Consider the following 26497-nt stretch of genomic DNA (forward strand, 5'->3'; position numbering starts at 1 on the left):
GCTGTAGATCCTTCAGGCTATTGCCTGTGTTAGAGAAAGCACAGTTTCCTTCCAGTGGTGCAGCTGCAGGAGCACATCTCATGCAGGACACTCCCTGCCTGTTCCTTTCCTTCAGACACACACATTTCCCTCTGACATAGACTTCTTTAGAAATGACAGCACGTTTGGGTTTCCTGAGCAGAAGCATCATGCAAATTAATTATCATTTGTGAAGCACTGTGAAATTTTAGGTGCTAAGTGTTATTATTACTAATTTAATCTACAGCCCCATTCAGTCCTCAGCCTCTCCTGCGAAACTGCCAAGAGTGATGCCAATTAGCGGTAATTGTGGCGGGTTTGTGACAAGGCTATTTGCCAACTGGGAGCGAGACAGAGACCACCAACCTGTTTCCTGTGGATTGCCCCACAGCTGCCAACAGCAACAACTTCCAGGCACAACAACCTGCTCTCTACTCCAGCCAGAACCCTGGAGGCAGGAGATCCTATATCCCATTACCAGCTCCCCCGGGGACACAGCCTCCAAAGCATATACATAACTTTTAATTAGGAGTAAATCAAGGTAGCTCTTTACCCCCCCTTTACACTGGTTCAGTACATGACCCAGCAACTGATACTCCAATACCAAAATGCTAACCCAGAGTAATTTCAGACTCAACTTTGCTTGCTTTCATCCATGCCCGATGAGAAACACATTTGATTCACACACAGGCCTCACTGTGGTGGCAAACTGTAAAGGCAGCAGCAGGAAAGGGAAGGGAACTGACAGCGCAGAGTGCAGTAAATCTTGTGCTTGGGAGAACTGTTAAAAGAGTTTTAACATCAGCAAAGAGATGTATCTTTTTATCAGCTGTCCACAGAGATTTGGAGGGCTTTAAAGAGATGCAAACAGCTAACAGGATCCTGTAATCAATGCGTATCATCTGAGCACCGAAACTTCACATTAGTTGTATATTTTAAATATGCCTAATTGAAAGGAGAGCAACACATAAACTGTATGAATCATAGCCCTCTCGAGCAATTAGACGTGTTATCCCTGCAGACTGCAAACAGTACGTTGGCTTTTTATTCTAATGTGAATTCAATCCCTTGTCAGCTGCCCCACACATGAGAATACACCTCCTCTCTTTCATCAGGAAAGATAGCAACAGCAGGAAACTAGCCCTTCTTTCATCTCTGAGGCACCCACCCACCTTTCCAAAGGGTTTTCAACCAGGTGTGGAAAGCTTTCTGAATCTGTGCTGAAAGATCCCTTAATTATTATGGCAAAGGAGGTAAATCCTTTGAGAGTAGCATGCTCCAAGCAGTAGCCTTCTGGTGTTTACTCATCCAGTAGCTGCTTAGTTTGACGGTATATTAGAAGAGCTTATAAGAAACCCTTTAGACTTTTATTGTATGGACATGAAGCTCTTACAGAGAGGAGTTGCTTTTTCAGATGTCTTGTTATATAATTAAACAAGAAAGGAGGAGGGGAGAGGGGGAAAAAAAAAAAGCAGCAAGCTGCCTTTCTGGCACAAACATTACACAGAGCTCAACCTGCCAGCATATTGCATCAGATTCCCACTGCAAGGCCAATTCACAGCAGCTGAGTAGCTGAACCCCTGCCTGTTATCTCCCGCTAACCTACTTCACACTCAGAAGGCAGCAAGCAGGACGGTTTATTGCATCTTCCTTCCTGAGGAGCTGCTCGCTACAGCAGGATTAGTGGGGTTTTTGAGCCTGCAATTAGGCTAGAGGTCTCACACAAGCTTTAGAAGATGGGGTGGGTTTTTCTTCATTTTAAACATCTGACTGTGCAGTACGCTACTCGGTAAGTGAGCTCCGGGTATCTCTTACTGTGCAATCAGGTCTGTGGAGGTTCTGACACCGTGATGGCTGCTATTTTATTACATTGCCAGGCATGCTTTAAAACCCTGCAGAAAAGGGGGACTCATTTACCCATCATCGAGTGCTTATCAAGGAAGTCCCCTGAGACCTGTAGGAACGAGACCACACAAACAGGCCTTTGCTCACAGGTCTCCTCACCTGAACACCTGGCCGAGGCCTCTGACTCTCCTGCACCAGCAGCTTTTTCTTTCCCATGACAGAGATCTGCTCCCAGATAGGACACTATTCTTCACCACAGAGGCCCACCCCAACAAGGGGTTTATAAGCAGCCTATCGCATGCCCTGCACAAGGGGAAATCAAACTTCTTCCCACTCTTTGCAGCAATCCAGCAAACAAAAGGTCCAGCAGCCCTGAATTCAATGAGATAAGATACGTGACCTTTTACACTGCAGAAATAAGAGCCTGCTTCCAAACCCAGCGAGGCAGTAGAGAGACTCCTGTTGATTTCAAAGGGCTTCAGATCCGGCCTGAACGCACAAACCTCGCTGTGCATTCGGACACTGCTCCACAATGCACTTCCAAACAAAACTATATTTAGATTCAATGGGAATTCTGTGGATCATACAGGAACTCTTTGAATGAAAACGAAGGTCAATAGGGTTTGGCTTCCTCTTCAGACCCTCTCCCCCCTCCCCCCCATTCTTGCGAACATCCAGATAAGCATTGTTTAGAAAACAATACGCTACTTCCAAATGTTATCAAACCCCCAACACACATTTTGTGTGCCCTGAAACAGAATCTCTGTCTTCTGATGGGTTTTGCCATGTCAGCTAACCCCCTGCCTAGGCAAGGCTCTGTATCCAGGCTATTTTTTCCACCTGTATCACCTTTTCAAAGTTCTGGTTTACATGCCCTCAGCTAAAGGAGAGGAGACAGCAACGACAAAGACCTCTGATACACAGAAAACAAAGACAGAAAGAAAGACTGCAGGCAACTACAGTACACACAAATAAAGCTGCACACGTGTTACAGGAAGCCTCCGGGATCCTCAGGCACTTTCTCCCATTCTCTACCAGGTACGAAGGACCACTGGTGAGGACGAACCGAAGCAAAATGACGCAGTCCCAGCTTGTCCCAGTGACACGGAGGTCAGGAATGAGCCCATCAGCCAGGAAAGCCCGTTCAAGCACCCAGACGGCCAAAGCCCAACGAAACCATCCCGCTCAAACTTTCCTCCAGCGCCACAAACACGAGTGTGGGCTTTTCAGCTGCATTTTATGGGCTCCTCGGAAGGAGGAGCTGAACCGCCGCTACCGGCAGCTTCTCGTAGGATGACGGCGCTGCAAAGCCCAGCCTCGGCACCGAGCCGGCATCCCCGAAGCTGTGTCCCCGGGGCTGGGAGGCCTGCGGGAGCAGCCCCTGCAGAGCGGGACGGGATCTCGTGCGGCACCCGGGCTCCCGGAGACGCTCCGGGCGCGTCCCCGCCGGCGCCCGCACCGCCCCACTTCTCCCGCTCCTCTTGCCAGAGGAGCTGCTTTTTCTTTTCTTTTTTAACTGTTTTTGGCAGGCGGCGACTGTAACAGAGGGTGAGCGTCCAGCCACACAGTTTCTGTTTTTGATAAAGCCCGGGACGGGATATCCTCGAACTTCCCAAGAACCCTCCAGGCTTGGAACTCGCCGGCTGTGCCGTCACCCAGATCCGTAGGGATGTACACCTGACCCCATTCGAGCTGGGGGCCAAACTCCCGCGGCACCCCCGCACCCCTCATACACCCAACCCACTGCCATCCCCCCGCGGCGCTGGGCGCTGTAGGGGCGGCGCGGCCGCACTCACCGGCGGGGCGTTGGGCGGGCAGCCGCCGGCGGCCAGCCGCGCTGCCTGCCTCCTCAGCTCGGCCAGCTGCGCCTGGCAGCTCCGGCACCAGCCCCCGGCCGCCGCCCGCTCCAGCGGCCGCGGCTCGGCCCCCGCGGCGGCCCCCGCTCCCTCGGGCGGCGGGCGGCTGGCGCAGCGTTCCTCCTCCTCCTCCTCCTCGGCGGCGACCGGCGGCCTCTTCCGCGGGGAGAGTTCCCGCGCCGCGCTCCCCTCCGCAACCTGCGGAGAGAGCAGAGCTCAGCGCCGCGGATCGCGGAGGCAACGCGGCTTTCCCCTCCCCTCCTCCCCCCCCAGCCCTTCGCTGGGGAAAAAAATAAAGAAAGGAAATAAAGAAGCCCAAAGGCGGGGAGGAGTGTTGGAACAACTTACCCCCGGCGCCCGGGGCTCAGGTCCCAGACCCTTCCTGCCGGCGGCCGCGATCATGACGGCGGGGGATGCGCCCCAGCCCCGCGTCCCGCGCCGCTAGTGCGGGCGGCTCGGTGCCCGGCGGCGCGGCCGGCCCGCGGCGCCCATGGCGGGGCGGGGGTCGGGGGATGCCAAACAGTGATCTCGCCGGTTCCCCGCCCGTCCGGGCTGCCGCTCTAGGTGATGTTGCCTCCCATGTTGAGAGGGGAGTGAAGTTTGGGCTGGGAGAGAGAGGGCGGAGTGAACGCCCCACGGCGGCTCGGGGAAGGACCCGGAGTACGGGAGCACGTCGGAAAAAAAGCTGGAAAAGTGCTCGGAGGGCAGGGGAGGAGGGGCTGGGCGGGGGCGGGTGGGGTAAACGGGGCGGGGGAGCCTCGGCCAGGGCGGACTGAGGTTTTGGGTTGGGGATGGGGGGGGGGGGGGGGAAGAGCGCCTTTCATAGTGACCCTACAGGATAGTCCCAAAGCGGTGTAACTAAGGCACGGAGACTCCCGCGGTTGCCTCCTTCACGCTCCAACACCCAAGTTCCTCAGGAGTGAGGGGAAAAAGGGCCGGGCTATGGGTGCCGGTACCGGTGCAGAGCTCGGAGGCAGCAAAGCAGCGCAGACATCGCGGAGCTGCAAAAGGGGGTCGGGGGACCGTCAGAGCTCCAGCCTTCCCTCTCCGCCCCCGCGGCTGCTGCCGTCCCGCGCGGGTGGGGGATAACGCTGTGTCCCCGCTCCGCGGGCACATGCGCGGTTTCGCGGGGCACAGCTCTCCCCACCCCACTCCCCGCCGGGGCCGACTCCCCAGCCGCTCGGTAGGCGCGATGGGATGTTCCTACATGCGAAAATTGACCTGACAGATGGAGAAATTAACGTTCGCGGCTAATTGTCTACTTGGCTGCCGCTCCAGCTCGTATATTTAGCACTTTCCTCTTTATTTTTTTACAACCCCCAGAGAGAGGAATCCGCGCCACTGTCTGTCACCCCTCCGTCGCCGCTGTCGGTGCGGGTGCGGGTGCGAGTGCCGGTGCGTTGCCCCGCGGCGGGCAGGGCCGGGCCGGGCCGAGCCGTGCCGAGCCCCACGGGGCGGTGCAGCCACGCCGCCGCCGTCCCTGTGACCAGAGCGCCACCTGCCGGCACCGCCGCGCAGCTGCACACGCGGGTCCGTGCTCCCGGCCGGGACGGAGCCCGAGCCCGAGCCGGACCCGGCGCTCGGCACCCGGCGGAGATGGCAGCGACGGCGGCTTCCCCCGGAGATGCCACAAACGCAGGTCTTTTGTCGCCTTCTCCGCTGCCGCGTGGGTGGGAAGGTGCTCGGTGGCACTGACCCGTGGGGTGGGGTCCGCGGTGATGTGAGCAGCGCCGAGCACAAAGAGTGGGGAAAAAACCGCACGGGGGCGGGGGGGGGGGAAGAGATAGAAGATGTAAAAAGACAAAAAATCCATCTCTCCAAGAGGGACCATCCTCAGACGTTTAAAATTCCCTGGCTCTCTCGAGCACGTGTCTGAAGCCCCCACCCTCAATGGGTACATGCGGGGGAGGGCAGGGGCCGTGTGCGCCCCGCCACCGCCCTGAGAGGCCCCGCACTGCCGGCACAGCCCCTGCGAGAACGGCGGCCGCTGCCCCCTCCCAGGACGCCCGTCTGCATCCCGAGAAAAGTTTGGGTGGCGAGGGGAAGAGGAGAGCCGGGGGGAGCGTGGGCTGTTGCCCGTGGGCTGCCTTATGCCCCTCTCGGGTGCGACGGGAGAAGCCGGACTAGCACAGACCCAGAGCCGAGCTCCCTTCTCTCGCGTGCTCGGGGCTCTGCATGTCCCTGGGAACTTGCTTCGAGATTTCCCATATCCGAATAGCGGCTGCAAACCCTTCCAGCGGCTCCAAATGTCACGTTGGACGGGGCGGGGGGGTAAAGTGTTGTGCTCCCCGGCCCCTCAGTGCAGCGCCCGGGTCCTCTCTTTTTTCTTCTTGAGTAAAAAAATCCTCCTAGAAATACCGAAACGCGGTGCCCCCGCTCCTTGCTTTGAAGCCGGGGGGCACACAGGGTCCCGCGGGAGCGGGGGACAAGCCTCCGAAGCGGGCCGGGCAGCGCGGTCCCCCCGCGCCGCTCCGCGGGGCCGCCAGGACTGTTCGTGGTGCTGAAACCCGCCCCGGCACGGCCGCCGCCAACTTCGCCGAGCCAAGTTTGCCATCCCCTTCCCGTGAGCGGGCCCGGGGCAAGGCAGGCAAGCAGACAACCCCCCCTTCCCGACCCTCTCCCGACCCCCAACCCCCCGGGGCCGAGGCAGAGTCCCCTTACCTTGGTTTTCCTCCGCAGGAGGTGGCTGGTGAAGCCGAAGATGATCTCCGAGTCCAAGCACAAGGCTCCTATCTCCAGCAGGCTGGGGTTTTTCCTCGTGGCGTTGGAGGCATCGGGAGATTTTTGAAAAGCCATAGTTTAGGGTTGGAAATATCCAGCTCCCTGTGCGGAGGCGACGTATTTGTATACATACACACACAGAGAGAAAGGGGGGGAAAAAAGAGGGGGAAAAAAAGGGTCTAAAATAGCAAATACCTCCCACTCCTTAAAAAAAAAAAGGCGGGGGGGGAGAGAAAAAAAAAAGGCAGGCGCGCATGAGTTACTCCTTCATCTGCCAGGATGCGCGCTGCCGGGGTGAGGTAGCCAGCAGCCGGGCAGACGCACCAGCCTCCCTGCCTCTCCCTGCCTCTCCCTGCCGCTCTCCCGCCCGCTCTTGCACCCCCTCCCCGCCCCGCAGCCCACCTTGCCCGCCGAGCGCGCGGGTGCGGGCCCCGCTCAGCACCCCGCCGGTACCGGTACCGCGACCGCCGCTGCGGTGGGTGCGCGGGGCCGGCAGCGCTCTGCTCCCCCGCCGGCGGCCATCAGCTCGCCGAGCGAGGGGGCTCCCACCGCACGCTGGTCAGGAGCCCGCCCTGCGAGCCTCCTGCCTCCCCCCATCCACTGCTGGGTGGGTTTAGTGGCGGGGTTGTGTTGAGTTGGGTTGGTTGGTTTTTTTTCCACTCCTCCTTCTCTTCCTCCGGGGTGAGCGCAAGGAGGGGAAAGATGCCAGTGAAGTCAGCTCAGGAGGGGGGAAAAAAGAAACGGACAAGAAAAAAATAATAAGGAAGAGAAAAGGGTGGAAAACAGGATTAAAAAAAAAAAAAAGGAGAAAAAAATGGGGAAAAGGGGAAGAACAAAAGAGAGAAAGAAAAAAAATGAAGGGAAAAAGAATCAAAAATAATTTTAAAAGGAAAGCCTGAGAGAGCAGAAGTGAAGCACTTTCCAAAAGGCATCCAGCCCTTCACTTCTCTGAAAAGCTTCCCCCTGTTTCCTTCCTCCTTCTTAATTGTATTTGCAGTGGGTTCGGAGGGCAAGAGGGAGTGGGCTCCTCCTCACCGAGGGGACTGAGAAGCAGCTCCCCGATGGCTGCCCGGGGCGAGGGCTTCCGCCCCAACCACGCGTGTCCCCACGCGTGTCCCCGCCTGGGGGCCGGGGCAGACGGAGCTCCTGCATCGAGGGGTTGCGCCGGGGCGCGGCTCGTGGGGGCGGGCGGGACGGATCGGGCTCCCCAGCAAAGCGGGGGGGCTTTGGGCAGAGCGCTAACGCCTTCCCGCTAGACAAATAATCCTCCCCCGACAAAAGCATTATCCTGTTTCGTGACACCTGCAGCGAAAGAGAGTTAATAATCTGCTTAGCCGGGCTTCGCTCTTCCCACCCTCAACTGTGCCCGGGGCACGGCGCGGGGAGCGGCGGGGAGACGAGGCAGGGAGCGAGGAGGGGGGAAGGAAGGAAGGAAGGCAGGAAGGAAGGAAGGAAGGAAGGAAGGAAGGAAGGAAGGCAGGAAGGAAGGAAGGAAGGAAGGGAGGGAGGCCACAAAAAGATACTGCAACTTATCTTTGTTCCGAATTTGCTAGATAACTTGTAGGCTTCCAGCTAAGGATGAGCCTGTTAGATGAGGGAGGTGGGTTAATGGGTGGCTCTGTACAATAGAAGTGGAATAAAGGTGTTGAAGGCAGGCACAGGAGAGGTGCTGAAAGGGAGGAGAAGTGAAAAGAAATTGCAAGATGTTTACAGCAAAGGGGCAAGGATTTGCTTGGCTTTTTATTGCATCCCTTCTTGATATAAACCTCTCAGACCAGAGATGTGCCAACATGTGAGCTGGTCCCTAAACCCACCTAAGAATGAAGTTTGCAGAGACTCAGCCCCTGTCTCACGTTACACAGACTCATCCTCTCACACCCCATCAACCCCATCCCAGTCTCCTGCATCTCTGTGCACCACTCTGCATGCAAAGTCTTCCACCACTCTCCCCTCCGTGGGTGGGACATTCCCCTGTTCCAGGAGGTGCCACATTACCAAGGGGGTGGGAAGAAGAGGGTAAAGGAGAATGCAGAAGGAAAAACAATTCAAGCAACACGGTGGTATGGACATCAGCTGTCCAGGTGAGTGTCCCAGATGAGTATCCCACATAGGCACTCAGATCAAGTGCTCAGCATGAGGCAGAACAGTGCCCACCAGTAGAATCCAAAGCATCAAATATAATTTCCCACGCACTGGGGAAATAGGCCTGGAAACATCCAAGAGTAGAGATAACCATGGCCAGGACAGGGAGGTCCTTTGCCCACCTTGGAGACGGCCTGAGGTGCATGTCTCTATATCTCTATCCCCTACATCTTCAGCCCAACCCAAGTTTAAGCATCAACATCACACCGGTCTGGTTCCAAGCACAGTTCAGTTTTCCCCAGCCTGAGGACAGGCCCACTAGGTCTCCCCCGCTCACCACAGCTTTCCCCACTTCTCCAGATCTTGGCAAGGACTCTAGGAAGGTCTGAATCTAAAATATACCCTGAATGTTAGGCGCTGAGTTCCCCTGTACAACCTCAACCCTAATCCTGGAGAGTCTCTCTTCAGTCACCCCTATTAAAGCAAATGTCTCCCCACCCCACTGCCCTCAGGTGTCTTGCCGATAAACAAGCTGAAGGGAAAGTTATTAGCTTTTATTCATGGTGTCTAAACTAAAGTAAAACATCAACGAGGTGACTGTACGTAATAATAGACTAGATAAAGTCCATTTTTCTTGGACCCTCTGAAAGCGATCCCTGAGCATTAAAACGGGTCTCTTAATAAATATCTTATCTCCCTGCCACAGAGCCCTGGCTGCAGATAACCAGACAGCCATTACTGTACCTCTGAAATAACCCCATTTCCATCAGGGCCACTTCAAACAGGCTCCTCTGTAAAGAACCCCCCCTCCTCCCCATGGAGGAAGGCTTGAACCTCCCCGGGCAGCGTGAGCCAGTAAGGGGCAGGGGATGTCCTCCAAGTCCCCAAGCAACAAGGGGATGTTACTGCATTGCAATGCATTCCCTTCCATAAGCAACTATGCGAGCCAAAAGCCTAAATCCACTCCCCTCCTGTGCCCTGTGCTGAGGTGAGCGATGCTTGGCTCACACAGTTCTCCTCCCCTGAGTCTGCTCTGCAAGTAGGGAGAAAGTTGGGCAGAAGAGCAGGGACAGAGCAGGCAGCTGCCATCTCCTCAGGGCACAGCCTTCCCTGTGTGCACATCCCAGGCTGGATTCTGGTGCCATACAGGTTGCACTGGACTCCCTTATTAATACACCACACAGGTGATAGCGGATTTATTAAGTATATTGCCGTGATTTCACATTTAATTTGCTAAGAATACAATGGTTTGGCCTAGAGGACCCGAGGGAAATCTAGGCAACAGTGAGCAAAAATCCATGAAATTCAATGTAGCACACTAATCATGGAGGCATTATAGTATTAATTGCTATAATGATATACTTCTAATCCTATCTTACACCACACCACGTCATTTCATTGGGTAAGAGAGGAAAGGAATTAAATTTAGCTCAATACAGGCAAGCATGTAACTCAATATCAGCAGTCTGAGTCCTGCACACTCCCGGGTTTAGGGCTAATGTCACGTAACTCAGTCCACAGCAGGGAAGAAGGGATGGCACAAGACTTCTGACGCCCTCTCCGAAATCTGGGAGCAATATGGGAAAAGGCGTTAGATTTCTGCTGTTCAAGAGGCCATATAAAGGATAATTAGAATTCATTGTAAAGATGATTTATCATGTCTATCATTGTGCTTGAAAAGGCTAGGTCACCCATGAATGCTGATGAAATTTCAAAGATCTGCTCCCCGAGGGCTTTTCGCATCTGCTGCCCTCGGAGATGGGGAAATAGCCCAGGGCAAAGCTCCTCATTAATACCGCAGGAAAAGGGAGGGGGGGGGGAACAGAAGCATTTTGTCCAACATAACATTTTTCTTCGGTATTATAACTGACACGATCAGATCTTTAAATAACGTGGTAATAGGGCTCACTTTAAAGTTCATGTACTTGGTGGTGTGTCCCCCCTCCTCCTTCCTCATCCCCCCCACCCCCAGGTTTCAGCTAGGTAGCAGCTCTCTCTCACACGGCAGCGTTTTGACCCGAAACACACTTTCTCCCGTAACAAATACTGAGCGAGGTGGGCGGAGGTGGTAAAAGTAGCTTTTGATCTTGTTTGTGTAATATGCAAAAGGACATCAAAGCGAGGGAAGAGGGGGAGGGAGGGAAAGGAAAGCAGAGCAGGAATAGCCCTAGACAGTGGAACACCAAATAGCTAAAAAAAGACAAATAATTAGGAAAACACGATAAATTAGTGTTTTTTTAAAGAGGTAGATGGCGAAGGGGGCTGGGAGTGCGGCCAGGGGAGGCGGGCATGTCCTGTTTCATAGCCGGCCCCGAGGGCAACCCAAGCCCAGCCCAAACCTTGGAGGGGGGACGGGAAAGCGCCGCGGGCACAGGACGCCGCAGAGACTCCCCCACACCGCGGGGCGGCTGTTCCCGGCTCTGTCCTGCCAAGGGAGCCCCGGGGGAAAGCCCGGGGGGCTGTCAGGGAAGGCTCGGGAGGAGGGTCTGGCCCCGCTCTCTGTGGCAGGGTAGGGGGGAAGTTGTTTTCCCCGCGGGGTGCTGCAGGTTTCGGGGCGTTCCCGGGCTCCCCAGCCCGCACTGGTTGGGGGGGGGGGGGGTGCCCTGGGAGCCGCGGGGGCGACTGTTTGTTTGGGGTGAGTTGGTTGGCTGCTCGGTTGGTTTGTTTGCTATGTGGCCTCTCCTTTATTTTGATCAGGCCCGGTTGCCAGCGCTGGGTTTAATTGATTTGCAGGGCGGGCAGTTGAGACCATCAAGGGAAACTTCAGCCCTTGCAGATTGCTGAGAAAATAACGATTGTATCGGCGAAACCAACATGAAAAGCAAACACAGCTCCCCCTCCACAGTCCACCCTCAGATGGGCATGTGATCACCCTGGAGAACTAGGGGGTGCTGGGATGAAGCTGCAGGCCCAGACTGGCCATCTGGGTCATCCAGGGTGAGACTGGGGAGGGGAAGACACAAAGATAAGCCACAGGCCCTCTCCTAGTTGCCAGGTGCAGCCTGAGGGCTGCCCAGAGGGAAGAGCAGCTCAACAGTGGCTCCACGCTGGCTCTGCAGGCAGGTTTTCTATCTGCTCCAGAAAGGACACATGGAAAAGTGGCCAAACTCACTCCATTCCCAAGGGGAGCTGGGCTGGCCAACCCTGTCCCTCCTCCAGGCACCTTTCCTCTAGCTGTGCTCTTGGGTACCTCTTCCTTGCAAAAGTAAGGCTCTGCCCTCTTCTTATTTCACTGATGCTTCTTTGCCACCTCTGTAGTCCTAGGGGGTTCAGCCCAGCTTGCTGAACCCCTTTTCAATTCCCATCACAATAACAGGGCACCCTGTCATGTCAGGACTGCATCTTGCCTGCACTTGAGGCAATTTGGGCCACAGAGTGGATCTCAAAAGTCTGGAGCAAAGCAGGGACTTAAGCAATCTCCAGGTCATTACCCACCTTGTAGGGGAAGGCTGAGTAAAACAGCCTGATGCAAGGTCTCTCCTGTCACTGCCTTATCTGGCTTGGTCCCTTCTTCCCTCTTTATGACCCTCCTCTGCAAGGAGAGATCGAAAGATCTCCTGTAAACAACTGGTGAAGGTCAGGGGAAGGAAAGCCTGACACCACTTAATGAAAGGCAGTTGCAGACAATCTTTTGCTCAGTTGTCCGTGTCTGGGAGGCGTGGGGATCTCTATGTTCAAGCTTTTTAATTTCCATTCTAATTTGCAAGTCATAAAGAGAGACAGTAAGCAGTCCATGGTCTCCTGTTTAATTTCTTGTCACCCTAATCATGCCAGTTTAACCCTCACTTGCTTGCCTAGGTGCTGCTTATGCTCAGGTCTAGCTACTACCTCCTCTGTGAACCTGGCTACCCAGACACATTAGTGTCCTGCTTGCACTATAAATCTGTGGTTCTAATTCTGTTTTGATGAGCTGTGCCCAGATACATTCTGACACCAACAGCTCATAGGAAGAGCAGGAAAAATAACTATTTTAAAACCCTCATCAGAAAAATTTCCTCCTTTTTAATGTTTGGTTGGGTGGGTTTTAAAGTAGGGTTTTAGAGTGTGTGATGGGATTGACAGTTACATTTTCTGAGCTCTGTCATAGAATCATAGATTGGTGAGGGTGTGAAGGGACTTTTAGAGATCATCCAGTCCAACCCCCCTGCCAAAGCAGGTCCCACCTAGCTCAGGTCAGACAGGAACATGTCCAGGCGGGTTTTGAAGACCCCCAGAGAAGGAACCTCCATGCCCTCCCTGGGCAGCATGTGCCAGGCTCCCTCACCTCACACTGAAAGGGTTTTTCCTCGTGTTTAAGTGGAACTTTTAGTGTTCCAGCTTTTGTCCATTATACCTTGTCCTATCACTGGACACTACAGAAATAAGTATCACCCCATCCTCCAGACATACACCTTTTAAATACCTGTAAATATTAATGAGATGCCTCCTCAGTCTCCTGCAGACTAAACAGCCCCAGGTCCCCCAGCCTTTCCTCATAAGGAAGATGCTCCAGTCCCCTGATCATCTTGGTGTCCCTGCACTGGCCTCTCTCCAGCACTCCCCTGTCCCTCTTGAGCTGGGGAGCCCAGAACTGGACACAGGACTCCAGATGAGGCCTCACCAGGTCTGTCTGGTGAGAACCACCTTTTCCCGTGGTGCGAAGACACCCATCCGGGCAGTGCCTCGCCAGGCTGCGCAGTGCACGAAGCCGGGTGCCCTGTCCTGCCGCCCGGCGCCGGAGCGGGCGGTTCAGCACTGTGGACAGCGGCGGTGCCGGGCGCGGGAGCAGCCGCCGCTCCGCACGGCCTCGGCGTGTGGCCAGGGAGAGGGTTTGCAGAAAGAAAAGCTTCTGACACAGCTAGGGGAGTGTTTTAGTCGCCACGTGGCTTTGGCAGAGGGATCTCACGGGCTGCAAGTGACGGGTAGTGCCAGACGCTCCAGCTTTCTCCCGGGCAGGTTTGCGTTACCGAGCCCACGCAAACAGCGTGAAAAACAACCACAAATCACCTGTGGTTTAAACAAGGGAGCAGCCCAGCGCTGCCTGTCGCTGACAGGGTTCACGGGGTTCCACGGACTGCAGAGGCATCACTCCTCTGTGCAAGCATAAATTGGGCTTAACCAAGTGTCACCCTCTTCCTCCACCACTTTGCCTCCTGGGCAAAAAACCCCTCCTGGGGCTGCGAGCCCCCTGGGCAGCAAGTGAGACCTAGGGGAGACTTGGTGCACGGATTAGGGAAAAGACAGAGGGAACAAACCCGCCCTGGCTTCCCAGGGACACTCTGCGACAAATAGAACCACAGAACCGTTTCAGCTGGAAGAGACCTTTAAGCTCCAGCCTTTGTCCCAGCCCTATCAACCACCAGCCCATTTCCCTCAGTGCAACATCCACCCATCTTTGAAACCCCTCCAGGGATGGTGACTCCAGCACCTCCCTGGGCAGCGCCTTCCAATGCCCGACAGCCCTGTCAGCAAATAAATTCTTCATTTTCCTCAACCTGATCCTCCATTAACTCCTCCTCTGTTAATTCCTTAACCTCCACTTAAATGATTCATTAGCAAACATCAGGTTCTATACAAACAGATTCTCATCGAAGGCAAAATAGCATCACAACCAACATGAAAATACTCAAAAAGGTACAGCAGAAACAATCAGTTTGCTGGCCACACACAGCAGAGGCATTGACAGCTCTCATGACTTGAGAACAGACTGAGCATGGCCCTGGAATTATGGCCTCCTCCCCTCCTTACAGAACAAAGATTATATTGCAAGGAACAAAGTCAGAAAACATGCTCCAGAGAGCTCTCTGTGGCCTCTTCTTGTATCTCCTCCTAGCTCATCCAGCACTTTGTCTTACTGCAGAAGTTGTTGTTTCCTTTCCTTTACTGCACTAGATCTGCACACTGCGTGTTTTTCTTACTGCCCCGGCAAAAGCCAAGTGCCATATTAATCCCTTAACCAAGGAGAAAGACTCCATGTTCTTAACCCATTTATAAAACATATTTGATGGGAAAGACAAAACTCTGCATCTCAACTAAAACGGGGCTGCTCTGTCAGTAAGAGACAAAGAACAGAGCAGGTGATTATGTTTCTGCACCCTCAGCGCAGATCTCACTCGCAGCGACAGGCGGGAACTTTGCTGCTTGAAAAACACCGGTAATCCCGGGAGCTCCACCGGAGGAATCCAGATCCCACATCTCCAGCAAAGACAAAACACAGGGTATTCATCAGCCTTCAAGCGGCTGCCGCGCTCCCAGAGCCGCCCGGAGCTCCGCGCAGCAGCTCAGCGCCTGTGCGGCAGATGGCACTGCTCCGCCGGGAACCGGGAACACAGCGGCCGGGAGCCGCGGCCAATTGTCGGGTAACGCACGGACGGGAACCGCCACCCGTCGCCTCTCTGGCGATACCCCCCTGGACCTGACGAATTAGTTCGGAGAGCTGGCAAGGACAAGACGGCCTGACACGTGTCGAGCAGATCAGGGAATGCCTGCACGGCATCTGCTGGAACTTAGCTCTGCTTTCTGCACATAGCCTACCCCCCCTCTAGAATCATAGAATCGTTTCAGCTGGAAGAGACCTTTAAGCTTATCGAGTTCAGCCTCTGTCCCAGCCCCATCACCCACCAGCCCATTTCCCTCAGTGCAACATCCACCCGGCTCTGAAACCCCTCCAGGGATGGTGACTCCAGCAGCTCCCTGGCCAGCCCCTTCCAATGCCTGACAGCCCTGGCACCAAAGAAATTCCTCTTCAGATCCAGCCTGAACCTCCCCTTGTGCAACTCGAGGCCGTTTCCTCTTGTTCTATTGCTTGTTACCAGGGAGAACAGTCTGATCCCCACCTTGCTACAGCTTCCTTTCAGGTAGTTGTAGAGAGTGAGAAAGTCTCCCCTGAGCCTTCTTTTCTCTGGGCTAAGAGAATATTCCATATTGCAATAAACCATGGACAGTCTCCTTTCTCCCCCTTTCCATCCTGCATGAGGGTGCTTCATAAAGAGCTGGGGCTCTTTAGCTTGGAGGAGACTGAGGGGTGACCTTACTAATGTCTACAAATCCATAACGGGTGGGTGTCAGGCGGATGGAGCCAGGCTGTTCTCAGTGATGGCCAATGACAGGACAAGGGGCAATGGGGACAAGCTAGAACAAAAGAGGTTCCAAAGAAACACAAGGAAGAATTTCTTCCCTGTTGAGGTGAGTGAGCACTGGAAGGGGCTGCCCAGATGGGTTGTGGAGTCTCCTTCTCAGGAGGAGACTCCACATTCATTCAAAACCAGCTGGATGAGTCCGTGTGTGACCTACTCTGGCAGGGGGGTTGCACCGGATGAGTTTTCAAGGTATCTTCCAGCCCTTAAGATTCTGTGATAAAGGAAGTTTTAAAATCAAGAGGCTAGACCAACAAATTCACTGACAGATCTACTTCAGAAAACCTGTGGGCTATTCAACATTTGTGCTGAAGTTTGGCTGTATGCTGTTTATTCTCTGTCCTAGGATACAAAGGATGAAGACCTGAAGCAGAGAGCTGACAGCCTGACAAGGCAAAGGAGAATGAATGCAGTTTTCTGTGAAACAAGGCAGGAAGGGGGTGTGAGAGCATCAGTCTTGCACATGGAAAACATTGCTGGAGAGCCTATGACGCAAGGAGTGATGACAGGTTCTTGCATAATATGACACTTAAAACTGCAAGTGGTTCATTAAACTAGAAAAGCACTCCCACTGTACCCACTCATGCCCAGACATTTTCAAGCTACAAATACTTGACTGGTCCTTGAGCCTCCTGTGGGCTTACCAACATTCTTGCATTTGTGTCTCTGGGTCATTCTGAACCAGTGGGACACGAACATGGAGGCAATGAGGAGCGGGACCAGCTCCATCTACTGGCAAAGTAGCCAGTTGTCTAGAGCAGCAGTCAACCAGACATAGCAAACTGACCATGAGAACCAGAGTCTCTATTGCCTTTGGCAGAGCACTAGGAAGCCAGTCTGGCAAAAGGAAAAGTCTCTTTGGCTCTGTGGCACAGGCTCACTCCCCCACAACAGTAGGGACACCGAGCCAGAATCTCTGCCCCAATATTTTCCCCTCTAATTGCAGAAGACATCTGCCTCATGCCTTCTTACTTATAGGGCAATGCATCAAATTTTGGCTGCTTTGCCTGCATAGCTGGGAAGTGTTCAGCCAGCTCTGCTGAACTCATCAAGCCAAACCAGTCCATCACAATACCAGATGCAAACTGATCGTTCAAACAAAGGAAAATTTTCTTTCCAGTGGGGGAGGAAAGAAATCAGAAACATCTTCTTCAGAAGACTAAAACAATAACTGGGAGTGGCAATCTTCCCTGATTCACTGATTCTGCTAACTAAACCTTAACAAGGACTTACCTGGAAAAACTAGCAACAGCTTTGAGCAACAAGGGTCACTTTGTTCTCTGATGATCCTTTTGGCAGGTGAAGGAAGGGGTCAGAGTGAAACAAGGCTTTGGAAATGTGGTCAGAAAGAAGATGCATGAAGATGAAAAACAAGAGGGGAAAAGGAGAAGAAGAGAGGGCAAGGGAAGGACATAAAAAGTGGCATTCCCACACAGAGCCAGATGCCCCACTGTCAGAAAGATAAGGCTTCAAAATTTCATTGAAAAAGACCCCAAAGTAAATGAATAGCTAAAATATTATCTTCTCTACTCTCTTTCTAATCCTAATTCATCCTAATCCCTCTCCTCCCCCCATCAGGGCACCCATCTCCCTCTTGCATTCATTTTAGCGCACCTCTTTTATCAAACCCACACAGAAGCGTGATGTTAGCACAGCACAACACCACCTTGGCTGGTTGCTTTCCTAGGCCAGCACCTCACCACACAGCTCCTGCAGTGAAGCACCCCATCCACCCACCACCAACCCACCATTTCTCTCCTTCACGAGCAGCAAGAGCTCCCAGCTCCTCTGGCAACACAGCAGCTCTTCTGGCCCCACAATAGCCTATTCTTTTCAGCTCCTTAATAGATCTTGCTCAGTTTCCAGTACTCTGGAATAACCCTTGTTTTTACAAAGTTGTGTGTACTCACCCAAACCCCAGCTCCCAACCACTCAGAAGTCAAATTTACAGCTATAAGGATGGTGACAGTACAGAAATCTTCAGCTATAATGCTTGAACTTCTGTTTGCAAAGATGACAATTTCCATTTTGTCAACACCAGTGATCCCAAAGTCATGACTGAAAGCACCCAAATGAAAGAGCTGAGACACCAGCTTAGAGCCTAAGCCACCAGGACTTCTGGGACTGGAACAACAGTTCTGTACTCTACAACTTGGAGACATAGAGTGACATAAGCACAAATAAATGACACCAAATAAATGGCCTTTTTGCTTTTCTAACTCACAGCCCACACATTAGGATCAGGAGCATAGTAGTTTTGCTCTTACAGTTACATGACAATGCACAGTATTATTCTCTCTCACCTGCCTCAGTTCTGTTAACCATGGTATGGCTAAATGTGGCAAAATAGTCACAGGGACACAAGTGCCATAGGTGGCCTTAATGTGCCTCCTCACATCTCTCAATGATCTCTGTCCCAGGATAGAGCAGTTGCTACCAGTACTAAAGGATACCTGTTGTACCATGATTAGCTCTGCTTAACTCAGCTCCTAAAAGAAGATTGGTAACAACTTTTCTATTATCATTGTATTCAGAAATTCTCCCAAGAGATGCCACAGGTTGGATCAATGGGCCAAGGCCAATTGTATGAGGTTTAACAAAGCCAACTGACAGGTCCTGCACCTGGGCCACAAAAACCTCATGCAGTGATGCAGGATTGGGGCAGAGTGGCTGGAAAGCTCTCCTGCAGAAAAGGATCTGGGGGTGTTAATAGACAGCAGCTGAACATGAGCCAGCACTGTGCCCAGGTGGCCAAGAAGGCCAATGGCATCCTGGGTTGTATCAGAAATATAGTGTGGCTAACAGGACCAGGGAAGTGACTGTCCCTCTGTACTCAGCACTGGTGAGGCTGCACCTCGAGTGCTGTGTTCAGTTCTGGGCCCTTCACTACAGGAGGGACATTGAGGTGCTGGAGCGTGTCCAGAAGTGGGCAATGAAGCTGGCAAAGGGTCTGGAGAACAAGTCTGATGAGGAGCAGCTGAGGAAACTGGGGGTGTTTAGTCTAGAGGAGGCTGAGGGGAGACACAATCACTCTCTACAACTACCTGAAAGGAGGCTGTAGTGAGGTGGGGGTTGGTCTCTTGTCTCCAGTAATGACTGATAGGACAAGAGGAAATGGGCTCAGTTTGCGTGAGGGGAGGTTTAAATTGGATATTAGGAAGAACTTTTTCACTGAGAGGGTTGTTAGACACTGGCATAGGCTGCTCGGAGAGGTGCTGGGGACATCACCCCTGGAGATGCACAGCTGAGGTACTGAGGGACATGGTTTAGAGATGGGATTGGCAGTATGAGGTTAGTGGCTGAACTGGGTCATGTTAAAGGCCTTTTCCAACCAAAAGGATTCCATGATGTAAAAAGTGTAACTATATTAATCTATCCTCTTTCTGGAATCCACAATGCATGGAAGACTATTGGTACTTGTTCTCAGAGGAGACACCTGAAGCCAGGTTATCAATCTCTCTTCCTGCACAAAAACCCCCATTCTTATACAAACAAATTGTGTCTTTGTTTTTACTGATCAATAATTACCAAGTAATAATAATTCATAGCTCCATGGAGACACATCCATAGGCTGAAAGTCATGTGACAGAAACAGTGTTCACTGATCACTGTAGCATCTAAACAGCATCTGAAGTGATGGCTGTGTGGATTCAAGCTGACACCAGCCCAGATGTGACAACTAATGGACAGCAAGTGAACACTGTGTTCCTGGATGCCATCAGGCTGAAAGATGCAGTATCTTACACATTGACTCCCTACAGCACTTACAATGAAGTCCAAATATGGATTTTGGAGCTAAGTTTCGGGGCTGGAAAGGAATGACCTGGAAGATGCTGGCCCCTTTTTGACTATTAGATGTTTAATACACAGTCTGTATAGATATAAAAAACCAGGGTCTGTTTTTAAAGTAGTGTGGTCACTCTGCTTTTTCTTTAAACCCTTATTCCAAAATGGAATGCATAAGAGGAGCCAGGAAAAATAAGTTTGTATTTACTAGGGAAAGAAAAATAGGGAGGGAAGACATGAACATTATTACATGTGATGAATCTCCTGTTTATTTTAGAGAGTCTGGAAATTGCCTTATTTTTTCAATTGGACCACATGTCTTTGTAAAAGATGTGTTCCACTCCAAACCATAAATATTCCAGGGACATCCTATTAGCACTGTTATGCAAGACAGGGAACTGGCTTATCCCAATGGAAGACACTCACACTGCCTCTGACACGCATTTGATTTCAGCCTGTCCTTCATGCTCCCTCTATAGCAAAGGGGATTCTGTCCAGAATGCTCACTACAGTGCCCTGTCCTCTCTCTGGAGATGTCTGGGTAGATAAGTCTCTCACAGGTGCCATCTAAAATCAGTGTCACGTTACCATCCTCTTCTGGCCTTATAAACTTTGAGTCTGTGAAAACAATAAACCACCATTCTTTAGTTTGACAAGAGCACAAAACTGCCTTTTACAATTTTACATCTGAGTCTGGTTAGAGGGAGGCTGGGATGCCACCACTTTGACCTTCAGGATTCAGCAGGGCACTGCTGAGGTATGAAGCCAACAGTAGACTCCAAAGGAACCTGCACGACTACTGCTGTGTCTACATCAAGCTGTGTGCATGTGAGTACAGTCTGATGAGGCAAGTTTACATACAGGCTGCAATGGGAGTGGAAAGATCAAGCTGGAATAAAAATCCCATCAGCCTTTTTCCTCCTAATTCTAAATGGCCTTTTAGATTCTAGTCCATCAATGGGGGAAAATTAAGGTGCCCAGGAAGAGGAGCCACAAAAGTTAGCATCCTCCACATGAGGCTGACAATTCAAAGCGGAAAAATTCAGGAGGAAGGAAGCTCAAGACACTGCAAAGATAAAGTCTACAGTGCCAAGAGACTCTTTTCCTACTGCAAATCATCCCTTGCCTGGAGCCAGGTGCTTATGAATTCTGCCCCCAAGGCACCAGAAGCACCAAGGGAATCTTTTTCCAGATCTCTTGCTGACAGAATTTAAACTGCCCTTCTCAAGAGCCCACCAAAAGTCATTTTTCCATGCACCAACCGAGCTTCACAAGCCTTCTGACCCAGTAGTAAGATCAGCAAAACACAGGCTGAGCCAGACAGCTTTTGGATTGGGAATCACTGAGTTTACCTGAAATGACAAACGCACAGATCGTTGCAGTAGCTGCAGTGTCTTGTTTGTTTGTTCTGTTCCATCAGTGTACACAAATAACTGGTGTTCAAGTGCATGTGAAAGAGAAAAGATTTGCCTTTCTGTTTGGATGTCATAATATTAATAGAGAACATCTTTAGAGGCTTACTGCAAGGCCATATTGCCAATACCAAGCATTAAGGAAATGAGGGAAACAAAGATGACATAATGAATCATTCATCCCCACCCTACAACAGAAATCACGAGAGCAAAAATGGCTTTGACTCCATTTGTTTACCAGTTTCTGAGCATTTCTGTGTTGCCAGATTACTCTTTCAAACCCTTCTGACACAATGGGAGATAGGAACCGTGTCAAAGATTTTCAGTTCTCTTTAAATTACACGAATCTTGAAGCTAGAACCTTTGGGGCAAAAAGCATCTAACAAAGCAAACTAAGGTGGAACAAAACCAGCTAAAAAAGGACTTGGGATGCAAGTACCAGAGCAACTGATGAACTATTGATGCTGAACAAGTTCACAAGGCTGCAAGACCGAAAAAGTGACAACTGCCAGAAGAAATTAAAACTGCTTAAAATGAAGAAAGGGCCAATATACTCCATTTTGGGTATTAATTCAGATCAACCATGCACAATGTGCCCAGGGAAAAAACAAATAACCAAACAAAAACCTCACACCCAAAAAAAACCCCAGTTGGGGCTTTGAAGTGAGTTCTCCCAGTCCTGCTTTCTTCTGGAGTCAGTAAAAAAGGCTACTGGCAAAAATAGCTCTGTGTAAGACTCATGAAATGTGATAACTAAACATTATTACACATTTATTTCATCTTGACACCAAAATCAGCTCCGTAGCTTGTTTTATGATAGTGTGAAGGTTAAACTAGTACAGAACAAGTACTCCTGCATGTGGCTACTATAAAAGTGTCACTGAATTATTTCTAATTTTAGTGCACAGTGCTCTAAAACTTGCTTCCTGACACACTCCAGGAAGCAAGTGAAAAAGGTGATTCAAGTAAACCTCGCAGCTGAGGAACAAGATGGATCTAACTGATGGAGCTGGGCAGCTGTGTACGGCCACAGGGTTTGTATTGGGCTAAGGCTGCAGGGAGACTCACGGCAGGGTTCAAGACCAAAAACGTCCAAGTCTTGCAGCTGATTTAGTGATGTGGCCCCACTTTCTTAGAAACTAAGAGAAACAGGTAGTTTTAGAGCAGAATTACTCTGAATTAAGGCATCCAGCTGAAGATACTAAGACTAATCACGGTTGAGAATGGCCATCTATCTGCACTAACCATAGGTACTTCAGGCAACTAGTTAGTTCTTCAGGTGAATCATACCCAAGGGTCCAGTAAAAAGTAAATTGGCAGAACATTACTTCAGCTTCAAATATTGCTACAGTCCTATCCTGTGGGACTCAAAGACTCAAATTTGTCACAGAAAAAAAACAAAGAGGGAACGAAAGAAGCTCACACAGTAGATACAACAAACTTGCTGGACATGCTTGTAGGAATTGTGACTTTCAAAAGGCATTCCTTCTACTGGTATTCCCTGATACCAGTACAAACTATTATCTGAGAACATCAGAAGAGTTTCTAAAGAAACATAAGGAAAAAGTTCTTTAGTGTGAGGGAGCACTGGAAGAGGCTGCCCAGATGGGCTGTGGAGTCTCCTTCTCTGGAGACATTCAAACCCAGCTGGATGAGTTCCTGTGTGCCCTACTCTAGGTGCTGCTGCTCTAGCAAGGGGGTTGCACTGGGTAAGCTTTCAAGGTCCCTTCCAACCCTTGAGATTCTGTGGTTGTTTGACATGAAGCCCTGGAAGCTAAAGGGAGGTGTAAATCACTGGACTCTGCATCAGACAGAACAAAAACTAGTTAGTGAGATGATCACCAGCACTCATCAGCTACCAGTTTAAATTGTGGGATACTATGAACACCTTCAAAATGAAAGTCATGCAAATTCTAAAGGTCACAGCTTGTCAGATAAACTTCTGTCAAAGAAGGCAACCAGAAACAAATCAGCTAGCAAAAAAACCCGTCTTCACTGTGATCAAGCATAGGCTTTGTCACCCCATTTGTCTCACAGGGATGTCATTACTGCTGATATGGACAATTAACTGTATCTGGAAAATACATTTTTCAAAAGCTATCCACTTTCTCCATCGTTTTTGAGCCCAAAATCATTGTCAGGGAGAAACAATTTAAAAGTCTTACGCCTCAGTTGGGGTAAACTAGTGTAACAACACAGAAACGGAAGACAATGTGCCAGTTTACATGTGCTGAAAGCACAGTCGTCAATTCATGGCTATGTGATTGGAGGCAGCCAGCACTGGGTGAGCTGCTCCTTCCCCCTAGGTCAATAAAGCAAATGCTCAGACCAGGCTTAAAGCTTTCTGAGGTTTTAAGTGGCAGATGTTTGGTCTGTCAGCATGTAAATGACTGTGTGAACGTTACAGCAGCTAAGCAGAAATTCCCTGTGAACGCTGACTACTGATGGTTTGGTATTAGCTTTTCATAAAACAGCATTTTACTATCATTTTTAAGGACTTCTAGAGATGCAACTACCTCTTGTCCAAGAACCTAAGTAGGATGTCCTCACAACAGCCTTACCCAACAGCTGAGAGGCACCAATACCAGATTGCTCCTACACACAGGGGTGTTATTCAGCAGATGATGAAGAAAGAGCAACCCAAAACACACCTTTAATTCGAACATGAATGTGATTTGAATGCACACCTTAATGGGTTTTGCCACCCGAATCTCTGACCAATCAGCACCCCAACCAATGTATTCATGTGTGTACTGAAACTATGAGATGCTGCCAAAGCAGCTAAGCAGCCTAGATAAAAGGGTGGGGAGGGAGGAATGTGCTTCTACTTCCTGTTCTTGGGAAGAGCAGACAATGAAAAACACCTCCTTAGGCCAAGGGTCAGTCCAGAACCAGGAGGTTTAATCCATCTATGCTTCCACTCTGGCCATAATACCTTTGCTACTCCTTTGAAAAGAGAGTAAAAAGGACCAAGATGTCCATGATAAGCAACTGAAATATTGTCTGAGAGTTAATAACAAGAGCTACAGACACGCTCTGCAACTGCAGGGCAACATTTTACTAAGCTTGGCAGAAGAGTCTCCTCCCTTCATTCCCTCAGGCTTTTGCTTAGCTTAGACAATATCACAAGGAAGGGCTGTTTGCCCAGAGGTTTTCACTGTGTATTTGTTGGGGGTTTTTGTTTGTTTGTTTGTTCATCCATATGGCTTACTGCCAGCTTATGAAAACTACAAGCCTGTCATCAGGAGTTCATCCAGTCTGAGAGAGGGGAAAAACACTGATTGTAAGTCAACCTGATTACATACCTTTAGAGTACCAGAGAGCAAAACACGCACAAAACACAGGTTCCAATAATGTGATGACACTCCTCAGTTCCAGCCACAGAGTACAATCAAACATCAGTTTCTCTAAGTAGCCAGAAGAGGTTTTGTCTTGACATGGCCAACCCAGTACAAGAACATCAAGGCCTCATCTTTGTGTAAGCAGAACCTCCCCTGCAGGTTTGCTCCTCCAGAATGACACTCCCTTAAAAAAACACAACTCTTTTTCCTGCCCTTATCAGACAGGTTTCTTCCAAACCTTTTCAGGACACACTGCACTCAAACATAGGAAAAAAAAAACCCAACTCAACACTTACATCATCTTGAGCTGTACTAAGATGAGCAAAGAGGATTCCCTGGAAACAGGAAACCCTTCTTTGCACAGTTCATATTCCTGCTGAAGCCAGTGGACAGCGTGGATACAACCAGCCCAGAGGATCAGACTTATCAAGTGGAGATGGAGCAGGAGAGAAAAAACACTGGGTGAAACCCCAGCTGGTGTACATCAGTGTAACTCCACTCGAGTTAACAAGGTTGTGCCAATTCAAGACAGCTGTGGATCTAACCCACAGTGTGTTTTGCAAGTTTATTTTCAACTCTTCAGGGCTCTGCTCGGCTGTGTTTAAGCATTCACAACACCCACTGAAGATAATGAGAACTGTGTGTGCAGAACACTAGTGTTATTTCTTGTTGAGTATTTGGGAGGTGCTCAGAGGCTGTGATAATGAGTGCCATATATTAGAACCCAGACAGAATGGTATTGAATCACCAGACCCTTCAGTGGGACAGGTCGTTAATCTTTTCCTTGGGAGAGCATTTCAATTTTTGCCTTGGCAAATGAGGAACCATCATTAATAGACGTGGGGGTTCTACCTTTGCCAAGTCCCAGACAAAGTGTGTTTTTCCATTTGCCTTGGGCTTGTGTAAGCTTGCCTAAGGAGGCCAGCCTCACAGTTTGAGAAACACTGCTAGCAGCCACCATACCCTCATTCCCAGCTAAATTAAACCCTATTATGCTGTAATTAACCTTGCCTAACTCGTTCTGAGTTACAGCAGCAGGCAAAAATCATGCTTTTCCTAGGCTGTCCCTGAGAAGCAGTTTTACATATCAGGCTTGCCTACTCTTCAAATATTTCCAGCTTCTCCTGGAAGCTCTTCTTCTGGAGATCACAGTTCCACTGCAGGCAACATCACAACTCTTCTTGACATCAGTGAATCACCTGCAAGTATACCTGAGCACCTTGTGTTTATGCCAGGTGGTGTGTTTTTGAAGCAAACACAATACCACATAAGTGACAGTGAGAAAATACATACATATATATATATATATACACACACCCCCCCTTGTTGGTTTTTCAGGCTCAAAACATACACATATGCAGTCTAAGTTTCCTTGGTCAAATTTAAAGCAGTAAAGTTCCATTTTATGCATCAGTCTTTTGGCTATTTTATTAAGATGCAAGTTTAAAAAATAATAAAGAAGAAACAAAACACATTTCTAGTTCCATTTGGCATTTGGGTAAGGGTGAACGAGCAAAATTTAGGAAGAAATTCTCACTTACAAACCTACTCTTTTTGCAAGAGAAGAAGCTGTTGGCAGAATTGCCTTTTCCTGATTGGTTTCTTTTCCCCCTCCCTCCTCTTTTAAAACCCTGAGTTCTTCATCTGCATTAGGAAAGATCCATCCAACTCCATTAAGTCCGTGGACCTTCAAACCGGGCCATTAATGCAAGAGTCTTAGAAGCAGACAAACACTAAAGTAATTCTCCTCAAGTTAGGGCAGAAAAGTCCAGATAATCCTGTACCTAACTGTCTGCAGTAAGTGTATACTTAGAAAACACCGTATAAAAATCACACCGTTAAGGCTTGATTGCCCTACATAAAAGGGCACAAAAAGGGGGAAAACAAGAAGTGTTATCACTGAATACATATTGCATATATTACCAGGTGAAAGGTGTGAAGCCTCTAAAGAATGCAGCCCGGAGAGTCAAAAGCAATCTGATTGTTTAATATCGTTGTTGTTCAGTCTGTGCCTCTGAATGTCTGAGGTGAGAATAAAGGAGAGAATAAACGGTTAGGCAGCAAGTGTAACAGCCTGCCTCCAAGGGAGCCAGCTGACAGCAGCTGCGGCAGCAGCAGGAGCCATCCTACCTGTTCCATCGATGATCATCTTAAACTCCTCGGTTCCCACAGTACATGCACCAACTTTTGTGGGGGTTTTTTGTAACCACTTGCACTGACGTTACTCCTTCTGCCGCCCGCAGCGTGGGCACCGCGGCAAGCTCCCGGGGCCGCGCTGGGCCGGGTCGGGCCGGGCCGGGCCGGGCCGGGTCGTGCCGGGC

General features: G+C 50.5%; 1 protein-coding gene across 4 annotated transcripts in view; it reads right to left on the reverse strand.

The window, feature by feature from the left end:
• KIF26A (kinesin family member 26A) overlaps positions 1-26497 on the reverse strand; it is a 123831-nt gene extending 97334 nt beyond the window's left edge. The window contains exons 1-4 of one of the 4 annotated variants that reach the window (XM_061998250.1): positions 26307-26497; positions 26100-26198; positions 6381-6542; positions 3660-3917 (exon numbers count right to left, since the gene is read on the reverse strand). In XM_061998250.1, coding sequence (XP_061854234.1) covers positions 3660-3917; positions 6381-6515 — 393 coding nt within the window. In that variant the 5' untranslated portion in view covers positions 6516-6542; positions 26100-26198; positions 26307-26497. The other 3 variants (XM_061998252.1, XM_061998251.1, XM_061998253.1) reach the window with 3 other exon arrangements.

This window comes from Colius striatus, chromosome 6, assembly GCF_028858725.1.
Source record: "Colius striatus isolate bColStr4 chromosome 6, bColStr4.1.hap1, whole genome shotgun sequence".
Taxonomy (NCBI): Eukaryota; Metazoa; Chordata; class Aves; order Coliiformes; family Coliidae; genus Colius; species Colius striatus.